The 19,255-nt window shown below is 38.9% G+C and overlaps 1 protein-coding gene across 4 annotated transcripts in view; it reads left to right on the top strand.

The window, feature by feature from the left end:
• Positions 1 to 19,255, top strand: part of TENM1 (teneurin transmembrane protein 1) — a gene marked incomplete at both ends in the record, with an annotated part of 244,904 nt that overhangs the window by 64,916 nt on the left and 160,733 nt on the right. For 3 of the 4 annotated variants that reach the window (XM_084293821.1, XM_084293820.1, XM_084293819.1), the window contains one exon: positions 18,282 to 18,552. In XM_084293821.1, coding sequence (XP_084149947.1) covers positions 18,282 to 18,552 — 271 coding nt within the window. The remainder of the gene's footprint in view (positions 1 to 18,281; positions 18,553 to 19,255) is intronic. The other variant, XM_084293822.1, reaches the window with a different exon arrangement.

Genomic DNA, 19,255 nt, shown 5'->3' with positions numbered 1-19,255 from the left:
ATAATCAAATATTTATTGGACCAGCGAGACAGACGCTGACTTGCTCTGTAGCGCAGTGGCCAGGGAATCAGTCATGTTATATGACTGATACAAGTTCAAATCCTTCTGCTAACTAAATTTTAAGGATGCGGTCTGGCGCGTCTCAGCAGTAGGTATCTGATATGAGGGGCTTGGATCCAAGTCCCATTTCTGTGTCAGGCAGAGCAAATAAAGCTGAGCCTCCCATGCTTAGATGAAAGCCGTAAGAATGGGATTTCTAGCTTTGTGAGGCTGAGCACTTCCATTCTTTTCTACCCCTAAGTATTATCTGCAGTGCCTGGTTATGCCTATATGCATTGGAGTCTTCTGGTGAGCAATACTGTCAAGTCGAGGAAAGCTGTCACCTTGCATTCGCTATTGCCAAGCCTAATAAGACTTGGGACTTCCATAGTGCATTCTTATGTTCAAAGTGTTACAGGGATATTAAATCAAATTCTCCTCTCAGCTGAAGTGCATCCTCATTCATTGCTCAGTTTTGCTTGACAATAAGAACTCAGGACAGAAAATCAAGAGCTTTGTTGTGCCAGTGGAAGCACCAGGAGAGACTGGGGGAGAACGACGGTGTTGCTATGCCCAGCAAGAGTGCACTTTGCAGTTTGCTTGTGTTCAGCTGCCTTATGTGAAAGCAAAATAAGGCACTGTCTCACTTCATCATCATTTATCAACAGTCCTGGCTATCGGGGGAGGTCCCAGTTGACTGGCAGCTAGCAAACGTGACGCCCATCTACAAGATGGGCTGGAGGGCAGACCTGGGAAACTACAGGCCTGTCAGTTTGACCTCAGTACCAGGGAAGCTCATGGAGCAGATCCTCTTGAGAGTCATCACGCAGCACTTGCAGGGCAAGCAGGCAATCAGGCCCAGTCAGCATGGATTTATGAAAGGCAGGTCCTGCTTGACGAACCTGATCTCCTTCTATGACAAAGTGACACGCTGGGTGGATGAGGGAAAGGCTGTGGATGTGGTCTACCTTGACTTCAGCAAGGCTTTTGACACCGTCTCCCACAGCATTCTCCTCAAGAAACTGGCTGCTCTTGGCTTGGACTGGCACACGCTTCATTGGGTTAGAAACTGGCTGGATAGTTGGGCCCAAAGAGATGTGGTGAATGGAGTCAAATCCAGTTGGAGGCCAGTCACTAGTGGCGTTCCCCAGGGCTTGGTGCTGCGGCTGGTCCTCTTTAATATCTTCATCGATGATCTGGACGAGGGCATTGAGTGCACCCTCAGTAAGTTTGCAGATGACACCAAGCTAAGTGCGTGTGTCGATCTGCTTGAGGATAGGAAGGCTCTGCAGGAGGATCTGGATAGGCTGCACCGATGGGCTGAGGTCAACTGCATGAAGTTTAACAAGGCCAAGTGCCGGGTCCTGCACCTGGGGCGCAATAACCCCAAGCAGAGCTACAGGCTGGGAGAGGAATGGTTAGAGAGCTGCCAGGCAGAGAAGGACCTGGGAGTGATGGTGAATAGTCGGCTGAATATGAGCCAGCAGTGTGCTCAGGTGGCCAAGAAGGCCAACAGCATCCTGGCTTGTATCAGAAGCAGTGTGGCCAGCAGGGCTAGGGAAGTGATTGTCCCCCTGTACTCGGCTCTGGTGAGGCTGCACCTCGAGTACTGTGTTCAGTTTTGGGCCCCTCGCTACAAGAAGGACATCGAGGTGCTTGAGCGGGTCCAGAGAAGGGTGACAAAGCTGGTGAGGGGCCTGGAGAACAAGTCCTACGAGGAGCGGCTGAGGGAGCTGGGCTTGTTCAGCCTGGAGAAGAGGAGGCTCAGGGGTGACCTTATCGCTCTTTTTAGGTACCTCAAGGGAGGCTGTAGCGAGGTGGGGGTTGGCCTGTTCTCCCACGTGCCTGGTGACAGGACGAGGGGGAATGGGCTTAAGTTGAGCCAGGGGTGTTTTAGGTTGGATGTTAGGAAGAACTTCTTTACCGAAAGGGTTGTTAGGCATTGGAACAGGCTGCCCAGGGAAGTGGTGGAGTCACCATCCCTGGAAGTCTTTAAAAGACGTTTAGATGTAGAGCTTAGGGAAATGGTTTAGTGGGGACTGTTAGCGTTAGGTCAGAGGTTGGACTCGATGATCTTGAGGTCTCTTCCAACCTAGAAATTCTGTGATTCTGTGATTCATCAGTGCGTCTCACTTTTGGGAAGGGAGCATCTCAGAGAGTTGGCTGTGCCCCAGGGACAAGAGCTTGTCCCTGTTTGTGCTGCCTCGTGTGCTTGTACTCGCTGTATACTCTACAGAGCAGCTGAGTGCAGTTCTGCTCTGCCTGCAGTTTGTGGTGTAGCTGAGTGCAGAATTTTCTCGTCATTCACAGAGTCTGTGCCAGAAATCTTCCAGGTGATTTTATGTATTCAGTGATTTAATGGGCAAAATTTAACATCAGCCATTCAAGGATTCTCTGCTAATTCAATCCAATAGAACAGATTCTTCTTTGACTAAAGCCTTAGGGGGTCTCATCTAAATTAAAAGACAGGAAGTTTGTGAAGTTGTTATGGGGTCTGTTTTGTTTGTGTTTTTTTTTTTAGTGGTGGTGTTTCTTGTTGCTCTTTTGTTTTGTTTCATTTTCAGGGCAGTAGAGTCATTTTGAAAGCAGCAGAAAGTAGTTTTGTACAGTTAAAGCACAGTAATTTCAGTGCTGCCTTTATGGTATGTTAAATGGAGCTAATACTTCACAGTGAAAGGTAAGGAAAGCAAACATACACAGTGCTGCCACACTCAGAGATCATATGGAAGGAGGTGAATCACTGATCAGTAAATGGATAAACTTCCCAAGCCTTTTTACTTTGTGTTAACATTGGAGTCTGATCAATAAATGTCAACTACAGGTTTGGTCATTTAGTTCAGACTCATGAAGTAAAAGTTGTTTTTGCATTAGCTGTGTTGTCACGTGTAGCATATAGCAATGTTTTTAGTGTACATGATAGCAATATAATCATATTTGTGCTATCAGTTTGCAAGGATAAGGTGAATTTTGGCTTCGCAGAAAAAAATGGTCCCAGCCAATGGTCTTCTGTCTTCACAGCCTCTTTGGCACCAGTGCTGTTCCTTTGCAGAAAGCAGGGCCAGGATGGGTGCTGGCACATGCAGTGCAGAACTGAACTGGTGACAGATCTTTGCCCTTCCCTCTCCTTTTTGCAGTTTAACCGAAAGGACAGAATTAGGGCTTTGGAGATCACTATAGGCTGTAAACTAGCCTTGGAGTGTCTCTGCAAGCCATCTGGTGTTCCCTCCTACAACAGGCAAAATTTTCATCCCAAGGATCTCAATTTGGACTGTGAAGTACTATACAGATGTCTTATCCTATATCTCTGTACTCAGTACTTCTTTCTTCATTTGGAACCGATTTACTGACATGTTTACTCATACATTTTTCAGCAGGGTAATTTTTCCTGCAATAGGATATGCTTTATTTTCATGGATATACGGTGTGTTGCTTTATTGTCGGTGCAAGATTGTAGAAACTAGACAGGAGGAGGAGGAAGAAAACTGTATCTGACTGGTTCTTGCTTATTGATATATATAATGCAGTTTTCTTCATTGTTTCTACTTTGTAAGTGTGTGGAATTCCAAAGAGTTCAATTTCAGCAAAATGCTACAACTCTGCTCTACTAATTATGTTTAAAAGGTCATTTTGAAATTGCATAAGCTGAAACTGCCTTCTGATCTTCACCCTCTGATCTGTCCACCCTCCTTAGCAAAAGGGAACTATAGCATGGTATTATTAAGGCCTTCCTTTGCCCCCGTGATACATTTGCTTGTTTGCATTCAGCCTGCATATTCTGTAACAGAGAAAGGCAGGTGGACAGAGCACACTGGAAATGTATAAAAAGAACTATTTGGTCTATCCTAGTTTCCTCGGTTATCCTGTTATTCAGTACTGGGAGATGAGTTTGTCATAGAGTACTTTGTTACATGGTTATTGCATCATTGGGGTATGAGTGCAGTATTCCCATTGGTACCATTCACAAAATCTGAGCTAGGTTCTTTACAGTATTTGCTAAGAGTCATATATTTCAGAAGGCTGCAAGTAAGCATCAAAATCAGAATTGAAACATCAGGATGGGGAACAGATCAAGGCTGGAATTGCTTCTCTGTTCTGGACAATAAATCCTATAGAAGTGGTTTCATAGGTTCCTTATGTATGGTGAATTTCAAAGTGCTACTGTAAGTGTCGATACCTAGCTCACTCTGAGATCTACAAATCAAGTATTGCATCCCTAGGTTTTGCATTATTGGTGGTAGAAGACTTAAGACTGTTCTTTTTCAGCCATGAGAATGGATTGCCTTAAACTTTTTTCATCAGTTGGCTGAGTAAATGACATACTCTTCTTGTTTTCCCCAAATGTCTTTTGACTAGAACAGGGTTGACCTGATCAGATAGGAAGAAAAATCACCAATGGCTGGAATTTGGTTCTTGTTCTCTGGCTGGCATGGGAAGCAAGCAGTAAGTGCAGTTTTGCTCCATGTTGTTATATTAAGGTCTATGAAATGAAATCCTTCAAGGTGATAAAAAGTTAGCCTTGTAAAGAAACTGAGCAAATATCAGTCTAAATTTTATTCTTTCCATTGTAATTTGAATTCAGTGGATTTTTTTTGTATGCACAAAGGGTACATATATATAATATACACATAAAACTGCTTCCTCTTTATACTTACACTTTATTCTTAGGTATACTTAGGTTTGTGTGTATATTGCCTGCTTAATCTGTGTGGATGAATAATTGCCTGTGTAAAATGTATAAAATCATAAAATACTCACAACCTCTTCATCTCAGTGATAGCTTGTAGCAACAAGTTCCTAGGTTAAATGTTTAAAAAAAAAAAAAAAAAAAAAAAGTTTTTCCTTTTATCAGTTTTAAATGTCTCCTAACAGTTTCATTTAGTTATCTACCTTGTTTTATTTATGAGTGTGAATAATTGGTTACCTATTGAGTTCTAATTGTTTTGTTTCTCCATCATTTGCACCTTGCTTGTCTCTAAACTACACAGTCAGTTTAGTGTCTCCTGACGTAGTGGGTTTTCCACATCATTAATCCAGTCACCTGTTTGAAAATTCCCTTCTATTTTTACCAAAGTGTTCTGAAAAAAAGTGTCAAGAACAGAACAACACACTCTGCCTCATGTATATGTAATGATTTAGCATCATTTGCCTTTTTATTTTCTGTCCAATTTTCTTTCATTTCCATGCTGTTACATTCTATTAGTAAAGCTGTAAACAGCAAAGAGGTTTACACTGAGCTGCTCACAGACATAACACAGGTCCATTTTCTGAGTACATGGAGTTATTGTAGACCTCAGCAATCAGTTTGAGGTACGTTGCATTTGTCAGTGTAAATTTTCATCTGTTGATGCACGGTCCATTCTCAGACCTCTCCTGGCCTTCCTGATATTTATAGATTTAAAAAGTTGTGCCAACCTATCCTGTAGTTGTTTGGTGGTCATCCCTTTCTGAATCACAAATGCAATAGCCCCATTCATGGAATAGAGTCGTGTGGTGCTCCACAGCTGGGGGTTTGAAGTGGCAAATTTCCTGTTTCTAAATATATATGAAATATATGTTTAGATAAAAAATGGATATGTCCTATCAGAGTTAGGCTGTTAGCTTCTCTGGTTACAGCTAGCAAACCCAAGGCACAATAGCATAATTGAAATCAATGGAGTTAATCCCATGTTGTGCTGTTGTAACTGAGAAAAGAGATGGGTCCTCAATTTACCCCTAAATCTTTCAAATAAAGCCATCTGCTCAAAAGTTTGGTCAGAACAGGTTTTAGGCCATCATCATGGCAATAAAAGGAAAATGAATGATTCTGTGAGGAATACAGCTTTTTGTACATAAAAATGAAGCAACCTTGAAAATCTATTGACTTTCCAGTAGGTTAATATTTTCTACTAGGTGGCTATAGCCTATAAAAGTCAAGCCTGAAAACAGATGAACGCAAGTTCTTCTAAGTTGCTATAAATTGCTGAAATTTTCCTGAATACTTACCAAATGCATAACACGATAAAGTCTGGTATTTGACCTTTGAGGTCTAAGTTTAATGGGAATCCATAAACATACCAGCTCAGTTTATGGAGCCACTGTTTCGTAGGCACCCTATCCCAAATTTTATACTGGAGATGTGCTTATTAGTAAGACAGTGAAAACTCTGAAAATCTATTCCTTGGATGGTGGTTTTTCCCTCAACTTTATAGGTGTCAAAACATGAGAAATACCAACTTCTTTTCAACGTTGAGGAGTTCAAATGCCTTCAGAAAATTGCTATCAATGTCAGATGGCCAAAACCATAAGCGGTGGAATTCTCCAGAAAGCCCCCAACCTCTTGAACTCCATTTCAGCAGAACGAGGAGGCACAGCCCTGCTCTGTGAGTCATTGGTTCTGGTTTCACTTCCATGGATATGTCGCCTTTTCAAAAAGTTATCTTTGTAAAGCTATTTGGGGCTCTAACTCTTAGAAATTCTGAAATATGTAGGAATTTTGCATGGGATTCAGAACTGAAAGAAAAATAATAGTTGTTTTTCTTTCAAGAATCTGAGTTTCTGCTAAGTTAGTGGGCTTGTTTTTCTTTGATTGTAAGCACTGTAACTTTCAGTGGAAGTATAATTATTGTTGTATTTTAGGATGATTATTATAAAAGCAGCTTTGCGTGGTCTGGAAAACAAATACAAATCGCTAATAATGAATACTGAACAATTTTGAGTCAATTTTAAAACCCATAAGTAAAGACTTACTGCAGTGAGCTTTCAAACTCTGCATCACAGAAAGAGAAATTTCTTCTGTAGCCCTGGATTTGGAAAAGATGCAGAAAACTTTTTCCCTTATCACCAACTTCTGCACTGTTAGCCCTCAAAACATTAACTATTTTTTAATTAATAACAAGTGTCTTGAAAACTCTTTATGTCTTTAATAAATGTGTTCCTCTTTGGTATTCTGTTTTGTTTAGGTTTCAATTATTTAATTACAGATCCTGATATGAAACTAATCATGCATGCGTCCATATGAAGCTGGCATACTGACAGGATAAAATCATTAAACAGTCATTACTATAAACTGACGTCGGCCTGTAATTTTTGCAGTTAACGGGGGAGTTGATGCTTGGTGAACAATCCAATTAAAACTGGAAACAAAAGACTTAAAATGTCAGCCAAATTGCTTTTTAATAGTCAATGCAGCCGTCACAAAACATAAACATTAAAGTCCCTGTAGTAGCATAAAGCTTCATGGTGAAACAATTCTAGAAAATGAATAATAATTACAGCATCCTGAGAATTCTCTTAATAGATGTGTACTCATTAAAATACTTTGTTGGTTAGATTCATATGAAAAAGTATGTTACCCTTGATACTTCTTTATGCTTTTGTTTTGAAGGTTTTATTCGATATTTTATAGGTGTAATTTCTAGTAATATTAAAAAATGTGTGTCTTATTTACAAAGAGTTTAAATAACTGCATATAGAGAAGCTTTGAATGAAAAGCACCTTAGTAATGTGTCGAGGTTAACCAAGAAAATGGCCACAGAGAACTTTTATAACCTATTAATGCAGTAAATAATGTCATCTTTATTAATTTTGAATTGCACCAGATTTCCTTTTGAAGTTGAGCACGAGTAATGGGAGAAGCTTGTCAAAGCTCATTTCCTGAAGTTGTCCGTCTAAATTAGTTTATATGGAAGTGGCCTGAATGGTACTTGATGGATGCTCACCTCAGATCTTCCAAGGTGTTTAAGAGTGCGGAGTAGTGTTAAAAGTCCTAAACCATTCTGGAGAAGTAGGGCACAGCCTCTGCTTCAGTGGAGTGGTGTCAGCCTGTTGGTGTTTCTGAAAAACTATGTGCTTGCTTGCAAAAGCCTAAATAGACTGACTTGAAAGCTGTGGTTTTGTGCCTGGGCCACTACATTCATTTTCAGGCATTACATTCACTGTTTGTGTGTTGTGATTTGGTCTTTCCCTACAGGAGTTTTTCTCTTCTTTAAAAAAATAATCGATTTGTTGTTTACCATCAGTTACACGTGTAACATTGTCTTTCCTCCAAGCAAGCTTAGTACTATAGGAGAAGTGTCAACATTCCTAAATAAAATGTTAGCAAACATCAATGGCAGGAATAGATCTTTTTGTAAAAGTAATTCTTTTATTTGTGGATTAAGCTGAGAGGGACAGGACTTTGCTAGCTACCTCTAGGGATAAAAGGCAGAAGCAGTCAGTCAGGTCATTCTGCACTGAAGTATATTCTTTAATTAATTTATTGTAATCTGTATGCCATGTAAAATCATTAGGTGAGTGACAAATACTTTTCTGTTGTGCTATCTGGCAATTACATGCGACTTTCTTCTTAAATGTACTTCCTTCTACATACTTCTAAGGATAACTAAGAAGACATCGATAACTATCCTACAGCTAAGGTTTTCATGTTTCTTGTATTTAAAAAAAAATGTTTCTCTTAATTGGAACAATAGTTAAGAATTAAAAGGAACATTTAAAATTATTCTATGTTTAAAAAAAAATCTTCCTCTTCAGTCATGAAACTTCAGAGGAGCATATATATATTCTAAAACTATAATTTATCTTAACTCTTTTTTAAGAAATCTGTCAACTGATCATTGACAGACATTATATGTGAAGGAGAATAAAAGTGAAGCTGAAGGAAATAGCCCTCTGCTCTGACCAACAGGGAACTGGTAATGTTGTTGAACAAAATATGTCCTACTACAACTTGTATATTAGTTGCAAATTATTTTATCGATTATACTGCTCATAGGGTAGGATGGGAGGAGCCACATGTACTTGCAATAAAAATCTGCCATCAGTATCCCTTATCTGATTATAAGCACACATATTTGATGCTTGTAAATTCTTCAACTATGTTTAAAACTAACCTCTACTAAGACAAAGTCTCTTCTTACCTTCAGGAAGAGCAATGGATCATATTCCTAATTTATCTGACTAGTATGAATGTGTATGGATGTATTCAGGAAGAGAGAAAAAAGCATTTATTTATAAAAATATTACTGAATATTATTTTGATGAAGTTTAATTTAAGATATATATGCACATTGGCATATAAAGCCACAGTTACATTAAGCATATTTGCATACTATAGATACATTTGACAGCTCTTTCCCACACACACAGGTTGCTATATAACAACAGTTATATATTTTTTTTAATACTCCAAATAGTCATATAACAGTCACTGAACATATTTGTGAAGATGTTCATATCAAGCAATTTGGTGTCAGTGTGAAATCCATAACAAAAACATATGGGGGTACTGTTTTATTGGATAGAACAAGACAAGTTCATTTTCTTGTATAAGCTATAAGCGTTCTTCAGAATATTATGAATGTGGAAACTAGTCAGTATCTCTCCCAATGCTCCCTTATTAATATATTTCTAAAAGGATTGTCTTTAAAATGAAGTAAGTGCGTGGGGATAGAAGCACAATAACTGAGTGAGCCAGAAAAGCTTCAAGCCTCTATGTCTGAACGTGTTGTTGATAATAAAAACAGATTGAGTATTTTCAATTATGCTCTACAAAATGATGTCAGGAGACATGCTGGGTATCTGGATTTGATGCAGTAATCTGGAGTGCAGGGCATCAGGTGTCTCATGGCCTTTGTATATCGAGGTGGAAGAAACTGAAGCTGGGATTTGTCCATGAATCCAGAATCTTCAGACACTTCAGGCTTTAGGAGGCAAGTAGTCAAATAGGAGTCCTCACCTTGGCCAGCCCTGTACGATGAGCTCAAATGCTGCAGGGACTTGTACATTTTTGGGGCCTGTAATGTGGCTTGACCACAAGCAGTCAAGTTTCCTGAAAACGCTGCAAAGTAGCTGAAACACATATGGAGCAGGTAAGAGGTAGTTGGGCAAGGTTATCATCTCTTGTGGAGAGGTTGATAACAAAGTGGCTTAATCCATCTGTATTTGTGATACTTCCACTGAACTGCTGGGCTAAATACATTGTGTATTCAGTATGATTTATATTCCCTAATTCCATTACCCATAGATCCCTTTTAAAAAGCCCTCACAGCTAATGAATTTAATGACACAAAGGCCAAAGCTTGAATATATATCACTGCCAAAACCATCAATAACTGGGGAAACATTAATTTTTACAGCCGTGGTTGCTTGCAGCCTATTTTACCAATCATAAACTGCTCTTTAATCAAAATCTGTTCGCCTGTAAGGTCATCAAAATTTGCTGCTAGGCTACTTGTAATTGTCTGGCTTTTGTAAACTTGGATGATAGGCTTACTGTGTAAGCTGTAATCTCCTTCACTTTGTTCAGAGTTTTAGGATAGTGATTGTACTGTCCCCCGTGAGTTGCCACTGACAGAAGATACAACTCGGGATATTGACTGAACCCACCACTTTTAAGTAAAGGCAGGAATTATGCATTCTCCTGAAATACCACCTTTAAGCTGGCTGGGAGCTGTCAGTCTGCACTGCTATGAACACTGTGATGTTAATTGTACCAGTAGCTGCTTCATCTGCCAAAAAAAAACATGGGAAGCCCTAGCTAGTTTTTTAGGTTGTTCTCTTGGTTGGTCTCCATCATAACTGCAGCGCTTCACTTCTCCCTCCATGTTTTTCCCTTGACCTCTGTGACTCCCCCACCAATGGGCCTGTCTTGTGTCAGAACTTGTAGTAGTGATTTAAAAGAAATCCTGTCTGAACTGGACGTTGATTTGAGGGACTCTGATGGATCCATTCTAGTGCGCTTTTGTTCTATCTGCAGCGGAGGAGATGAAGGGACTGAGTAAGAGATTTTCATTCCTAGCTTGTCATATTAATTGATGTATACGTGAGCATTTCACATAAATGTGATAATGTTTTTCACATAAATATTACACAGAGTACGCTAGTATTTATAGATATATATGAAGTACTAGAGAGCAAAGCTGTAATTCAAGCAATTCAGCAGAATAAAAGCACCTCAGGAGCTCTGGTTGTACGCATCCCTTTGGCAATGTTGTTTTTTTTGTGTGTGTGTTTGTTTTATGCTTTTTATGAACACACATCAGCGTGATTATATTGTCAGGTGCTTCTGCATGAAAACATTTAAAACTTGCATATTATCCACAGTACACAGTGTTATAACATGGAGCTCATTGCAGGTTACAAACTACAGAATTGAGAAGGCATCTTACAGTGTAGTGTTTATGTCCAAAATTATTCTACTTCAGCAGTCAGACTCCCAAGTTAAAACACTGAGTGATGGAGTTAATTAAGGAGGAGTAGTGCTGTTAGAGCCCTAATGGTCTACTGATATAAGTGCCTCTAAGTGAGGGAAAGTTTGTCAGGAAAGGTAATGCCTTTTATTGCACCAGCTGATACAGCTGGAAAAGAGAAAAAAAAAAAAATTGCTTTGGGCCCACAGACCCTTCTTTTTGGTTTGAGTATATTAACAATTGTTAATCAGAAAAAAAACAACTCTTCACACACACCTAAAAAAAAATGTATCAGTCTTATTTTTATTTCAAGAATTTTACACAGTAAAAATTGACAAGCTAAGCATTTGGTAGACAAAAAACACAGATGCCAGAATCTTTTGAATCTTGAAAGGCAGAATACTATTAAATGAGTCCTATCAGCAAAGTTAGGAAGGGCTGCCATGTGATAGTTCCCTAGTGATAAATCACTGCCTTTCCTTCCCTAATGAGTTCAAACCTCCATTCTCCTTCATCTTTCTGCAGCTATGCAAAGAGTTTGTTTGCAGAAACACTTCTGAGGAAGCTGGTTTTTATTTTCCAAAACACTGTGAAGTGTCCAGTTGTTTTTTTTCCTGCTTTTTTCATGTTACTAATTGATGTCTTACCAGAAAAGGAGCCCAGCAGCATTACCATCCTGATGTGCAACAGCAATTGCCCAATTACAGAAGTTCTGCTAATGAGAATTCTTTACACTTTCTTTTGCTACAAGTTTTAAGTTTTTGATATTAAATATCAATATTATATGCAGATAAGAAAGTAATTTATACTGTTTGACTTGCAAAGATTTCCTAGTAAACTTTAAGTAATGCAGCATCTATTTATTTGAAATAGTCCAAAAATGAAAATTAAAATAATGGGAAAATATTAGGCTTATATTAATCTTCCTAAATACATATGGACTTCAGAAAGAATTTTAGGTGAATATACCACTGTTTTCACAAGAGAGTATATTAAACAGAATTAAAGAAACAGGAAATACTTATTCTGTAAGGCAAAAAAGTTTTAAATAGAGATCTGCTGCTAATGCTCCCAGCTTTTCTTTCTACTCTGCAGTTCAAAACCAGTTAATTGTGTTTTCATAATGTTTGCTAGAATTAAGTTCATTATGAGTGTTTATAAAATATAGCCACTTTAGTCTTACAGGAGAAGTTTTGACTATTGTATTCATGTAAAAATAAAAGATGTGCTGCAAGTAGTTCATAAGAAGTCCTTTTCTTCCTCATAGCCTATATACAGTTGTTTGTTTTTTTTGCTGTATAGTTAAACCATACATCATTCAATGTAAACGTTATTTGCATGTGTAAAGTGTTGAATTGCCATTGTATTTCATTTCTAAATATGGCTCAACTTGAATATCCTGAAGAAAAGCAGCAGAAGTGAATTAGCATTAGGAAACTGTTAGAATTCTTATTTTATCTTTTTTTGTGTGTGTTAAAATGATCCACAAATGATAAGCTGGAAGCTGTTGATGTGTGTTGTATACTGTAAGGGATTCAAGTGAATTGAACATATGTAGTACTAAGAACATTAAGGAAACATTTAATGGGATCCATATGAACATATTGGACTGAGTGTTTAAGTATTGTGAAGTTGTTTGATATCATAAAATGTAACTCCAGCTGTATTTTATGCTCATTTATGCTGTTCAAAATACATGGTCTAAGACCTCCATTAATTTATCCTTGGAAGTGAAGTGCTGTATTTTCAGCACAGCCCCTAAATAATCATTTGTAGGGTTCATTCTACTCTTACAGTGGTGGTGTGGTATAAAATTGATAGGGGCCCAGAACCCCTATCAGATTATCCATATTGCTTAATTGTTCCCTCCTTCCATCAGGCTGTCCAGCACCGTCCCAGCCAGCTCACCCAGGCAAACTGGCTTTGGTGGGGGTGAGTTCAGGGCTCGTGGGTGCAAGGCAGCAGCCTGTGGTGGGCAAGAGGGCTGGTCTCTGAAGGTCTCTACATCTCTCTTCCTTCGTATGTGAACTTTGAGTCCGTGTGACCTTTAGTTTGCAAGCGTTCATTGAATTGTAATTTTATTTTGCACAAAACCATATGGTTTGTAGAATTCTTCAGGGATGTTTGATATTTTATGTTCTGGAAGATTTACTCTGCAAAAGACTGAGGACAAAAAAAAATTATATGTAGCAAAACTATAATATAATGGTAAATTGGCATTAAAGGTACTGGTTGGATACTTTCATATCCTAGTGGTCTGACAAAGCACTAGAAGCAAAGCATTTTACACGTAAGGTAAGCCAGCTAAATACTGAGCTATGTCAGAAAGAGCAAGTGCAAAACAGATTATTGAATGGAACAGAAATGTATACATCAACAGAACAGTCCCATACACAATTATTTTTCATATTTACCTTTTTTCAAAATAGGTCACAATAAAAATAAAAGGAATTCAAAGACAACAACTAATTATGGTTTGGAAAGGTCATTGGGGCATACATAGAAAAAAAATAAAGATGTAGTCTCATAAAATCAAATTGAGAATGGAAGGAAAGGGTGTAAAGATCAATAAGTGTATTAACATGTAGCAGAGCCAGCACTCTGCAACAGTGGGACTTGCATGTAATTCTTAGTTTGTCTGCCCAAACCTAGCATAAATCTCATTGAAAATTTGATTTTTTTTTTTAATTCTGTGCCTTTTAGCTGTAGTCTTAAGCATTAAGATACTTTGTCTTCCCTGCACTGAATGTCTTCAGTGCCCATCTATGTAAATTGTGCACAATGCTCTTGGCTTGATCCTTCTCCTCTTGGTTTGTAACTGAGTAGTAGTATGCCCATAGAATAGGAACCTAAATGAAAAATCTCTGAACATGTGCTGCTATTTAGTTCATTAAATAATAGCTTGCAAGCTAATTCATACTCAGATGAGACAAGTCTGGAAAAAAAAAAAAAAAATACCAATAAATAATGAATTTAGGAACTGAAAAAATTAAAATATCTCAAAAACACTATAGGTTAGATGCAAACCTTTTAAGGTTCATTACTTTTTAATATATTCTCTCTGATACACTTCACTTAGTACTGATGCAGGCTGTTGTAGTCTTGTCAGTGAATGATAAAACAGTTCAATTACCCTTTCTTTGTGGATCTGGAAAGTATAGCAAAGTGTGCTTCAGAACTGCTAGGAGAAAGGTTTAGCAAAAGTTCTGGTTTATTGTCAAAAATAATTTTATTGGGAGCTAACTAGTTGATAAAGCGTCTTACTTCATTTTTGTCAGGCGATAAAGCAATTCTGCTGCATCTTTATGAAGGTATTTTAGCATGACTCTTAAGCTGAGAAGTTGATGCTCATGTTTTCCACTGGTTTGTGCCTCCAGTAGCTCTTGAAGAGAATGGCAGCACTCAACCAAACGTCGCCGAGGAGGGGAAGTTTCCAAGTCAGTGACCTTTGTGCTCGCTAAGAAGCATGTGTCTAGGAGAAAAGAAAGATCTGAATAGTTGTGTTCCCTGAAGGAAAAAGCAAGAGCAGAACTTGACAGCTGAAAAGGGGCTGTTCGGGTCTGCACCCATAGCTGGACGTACCAAGCAGTATTCCACTGCCATGGGGCAGCCTGTGTTCAGTATTGATCAAGGGCCTTCCAAAAGAATGAGGCAGAACCAAAGATGAACAAACATTTAGGACAAAACTAGAACTCCCCCTTTCAAGCTTCAAAGAAAGGAGAGCAAGTAGAAACCCTACAAATGAGCAGAATTACCAGAAATGTTTTCCTCTTTTGTAGCTAGCATCAATACAGCATTGTCTCCTTTGGGGTGAGTGCCTCGTGTTTGTGAGATGTCTTGGAAGAAAAAAAGCTGAACAAATTAACACTGTTACCAAAGAATGAAATAAAACCCCTAGAAAAAGGAATTGAAAAGAAGTTTAAGTGGAGTTTATGGAGTGGATGGGGAATGTGCGAGTTAAAGCAGATCTGATATACAATAAAGAAGTGCAAAGAAAGCAGAAATGTCCTATTTATTTCTTCAGGAAGCATTAACATTGTGTGCTCTGTGGAGATGGGAGAACTCTAAAAACAATCAACTTTTAGGGGAATGAATTTAGACGTTTTCTAAACTGCTCCTCCTGACTATAAAAAAAAAAAAAAAAAAAAAAAGGAGGGGAGGGGGTGAGGTCTAAATGCAAGTGCGGGTGGGGACAGTGCCTCTTCCACATGAGAAGACCAACAGCGAGGCCCAGGAGCATTTATTCTGGCTTCGCATGTTGCTCAGCCAAGAAGCTGATCTGTAGCAAATTATTGTAAATGTAAACTCTGAGCTGAAATCTTGTTAGTAGCTACAATTTTAGATTAATGGAAACTCCTAACATGTCAATAAACACTTTGAAAATAAATAATGTTATATTTGCATAATATGCATAAACTTTTTTGTCTAAAAAATTTTTAAAAATCTGAACATTGTAAGCAGCTGTTCCAAGTAAAAGCAGGTGTTGTCCTGGGTAGGTAGCGTCATGCTGCAATAGGGTAAAAATTCACAGCTAAGTTAACTTCTGTAGCACTCCTGTGCACTTCAGAAATTTGGAAATTTTAGACAAATTTGTGTAATTATTTTCTTCTTTTCTTTCTTTTTTGGTATTTGAAGTTATTTTACAGTCTACTGTTTGCTCGGAGCCCCGAAGAATCGTGAGCATGCAGATTTAGATACAATGCTGTTTTATATCCTAAGCAACATTTTTTTGTGGTATAAAAATAAAGTTAATGGGACGTAGACTTAGTTTCGAGCAAAATAAAAATAAGTTTGATAAATTAGAAAGTCTGTAAGAACTAATTGGAAACTCAGGCCAGATTCTCAGCTTGATGACTTTACTACGCTTCGTTGAAGTGAAGGGCTGATGCAGAAGACCTGTTTTTAAATCACCAAAATACCTCAGAATGTGATGTGAGGTTTTCTGCGATGCCAAGAGCTGCAGGAAGGGGTGATGAGTGTGATAATTAAAAAGGAATCCCCCGTGAAATCTGGTGCATTAAAGTATTGTGAGAAATAGCACTGAGAAATACAAGGTACCCTACTGACCAGAAATGCTTCATGGTTCACAAAGCAGAACCAGTCTATCACATGGAACAAACTAGACTATTTGTCAGATAATTGCATGCTATTGACAGGATAGGGACGGTAAAAGGAGGAGAAAGGAACTCAAGAGGTGCGTTGCCATACAGATCCTATAGATTTTCCCATATGCCTAGAGAAGCAGCCGCCTTGGTTGCTCAACATTTACCACAGAGCTTTTGAAGTACCTTGCAGTGCCTGACTGTGTTACTGGCAAAGATCGGTAATTTTCTAACTGATGGGACAGTGGTACAACCATTAAAATGGTTTGTCATGCAAACGATTGGATGTGTAGTAATCCTGCAAATCTTCTGTAGAGTGCATTTCAGACTGATACCGCTAAGTAAGAGAAAGTCACTGATCACATCCTAGAGGATGCTGGACATCAAATAATATGTCCAAAATTTTGGTAGATTTCCCTTCTAAAATAGCAGGATATAGGATTTACTGAGATTAATTATTATATGAAAGTGCCTTAGCAGATTATTTCAAAGCTCTGGACTGTTGACTCCAGTGATTTAATTTACTGAGGTCTCCAGTTTTCTAATATGCTTCAAAATGCTTTTCTGGTATATGCAAACTACTATTGCAGTGTAAACCTTAATGCAACTGTAAGAATGCTGCCTTGATAAAAGATCAATGAAATTAAAAGGATTAAGCTTGGGCCAAATCCGTGACAGCTTTGCTTACTGCAGCACAGAGGAGCTTATGTGGAGCACTAAACAACCTTGTTACTCCAGTTGGGGCAAATTGTGGCTGTCACAGAGGAAAAAAAAGTGCTTTTTTTTTTTTTTTTTTTTTTTTCCTGCCAGCCATTCCAAGAAGGGAAAGGGCACACTTTCATCTTTCACCTTGAAGACAAACTATGTCATAATTTGAAGAAAGCACATGTTGTAATGGAAGGCAACAGTAGTTCCTTGCAGGGAATTTTTTCAGGTTTATCAGAGCTCTGCTCCAGCTGGTTTTATGCAAATGCAACTGGATGTCAGCTGAGGGGACAGGGAGAGCGAGGGTGAGTTTAGGAACGGGATGAAGACATACTAAGCTGGAGGAAATTAGCTGGAGGAGTTTCAGGTTAATAGCTTCACAGCTCACCCAATCCAGCAGTAATGTTTATCAGCATCTTCTTCGCAAATTATTTGTTACTGTTCATTTAGAAAGGGATTTCTTGCTTCCATAGCTCCATAGCTGCATCTCATATTGCACTGAGAGGTCTTGGATGCTCTTGTGGGAAATGAACATGGTTTCATTGTCCCTTCCAAGCTCTGCTGCACAGTAGAGTACATCTGTATTTGCATGGGGCAGGGCCATTGGTGCCCCCTATGCACTACTCATCACGTACCCGTCACCCATCCCAGCCTCTCCTGCAGCTAGAGCTCCTGGCCAGCCTGCACGCTGCCATGAGCCCTTTTCTCCAGGTATCTGGATCATTCAGGTAGTCTTTCAGAGAGCCTTTTCCCAGCACTCAGTTAACAAATGCAGTACCACAGTAGTAGAAATGCATTGATCTTATTTTATGGAAGGTATTTATTAGGCGGTAGGAATTAATTCGGTTATATTCTTTCTTGATTTTAAGTGAGAGGATAGTTCTTGTACCATGTCTATTTCTTTTGCAACTCTTCTTAAATGAGATTTATACCTGATGAAATCAGTTGGTATCTGTGCAGCAATTCAATGTCAACTTGATTTATTTGTTCTTTACCCTCCTCCCCAAAAAATCCTATGACAAATTAAGTGAAGGTTATATCTTCGTCTACTTTTTGTTGTTGTTGTTGTTGTTGCTCTAACTTCAGTGCCAGAGGGTACATCTGTGTCTAATATTCATCATTTCAGTAAAGTATTACACCCTGAATTATTTCACACCGCACCAACATTTTACAGACACACGAGTTAATAACATGATCAGTTGCACAATGCTCTAATCCCATCAAATGCTATATCATCCTCATGCTCTCCCTGTCCTTTCAAAACAATAAGCCTCTGGGTCTCCCTCCTGTGTCGTTTCAGACATGCCAGGGAGCCCACACAACCAGTTCACGTTCAGACCCCTGCCGCCGCCGCCGCCGCCACCACACGCGTGCACCTGCACCAGGAAACCGCCGCCAGCAGCTGACACACTCCAGAGGAGGTCGATGACGACCCGCAGCCAGCCCAGCCCTGCTGCCCCCACTCCCCCCACCAGTACACAAGATTCGGTGCATCTCCATAACAGCTGGGTCTTGAACAGCAACATACCACTGGAAACCAGGTATGGACCAACCTGCTCTATACAGGTTAAAAAACGTTAAAAAAGAAGGGTTGGAGGCCCGATGTTGGTGTGTGAAGATGGTGGGGAATGCAAGGTCATCATTTGGGACATGCCAAAGCATTTAGATTTGAGGCATGTAGTATAGCCATGCAAGATCGTTCTTAATTGATTCATCTAGATTGTCAATGCTTGTAAAAGCATGTATTTTGCAAAGTTTGGGAAGAGATTGATTTCCTTAATGTGCATAGGTTATGTAACCATAAGTATGTTAGATGTGTGTGCAGCAAAGATTTGTACTCCTGTACTTGTATGACCATCCCACATTCTCCCAGGGACGTTTTGTAATCAACAAACAGAAGGTTTGTTTAGTTGGTATATTCTGACACTCCTGGTGTAGGTCAGTGTTCCGGACTTGGCTTCTTGTTGATAAGAAACAAAGTAATAAAAATAATACTAAGATAATACATAATAATACTAAAATAATATTTCCATCAAGGCATATTTAAACATTTTATTGCACATGTACATAAAGAACATCATTTGATGACCATTTGATAATAGAGGAGTGATACAGGTCCAAGACGTGTGGAGCATGAAGAGCCTTACATTTAGGAACTAGGGAGGAAGGGTTCAACTGCAGGATCAGCAATAATTTACACTAATACTCTGTTCTGAAAAATAATGTAAAGCAAATACATTATGT

The sequence above is a fragment of the Netta rufina genome (genome assembly GCF_964035555.1).
Source record: "Netta rufina genome assembly, chromosome: 12".
NCBI lineage: Eukaryota > Metazoa > Chordata > Aves > Anseriformes > Anatidae > Netta > Netta rufina.
This window is presented reverse-complemented; position numbering and strand designations above follow the sequence as displayed.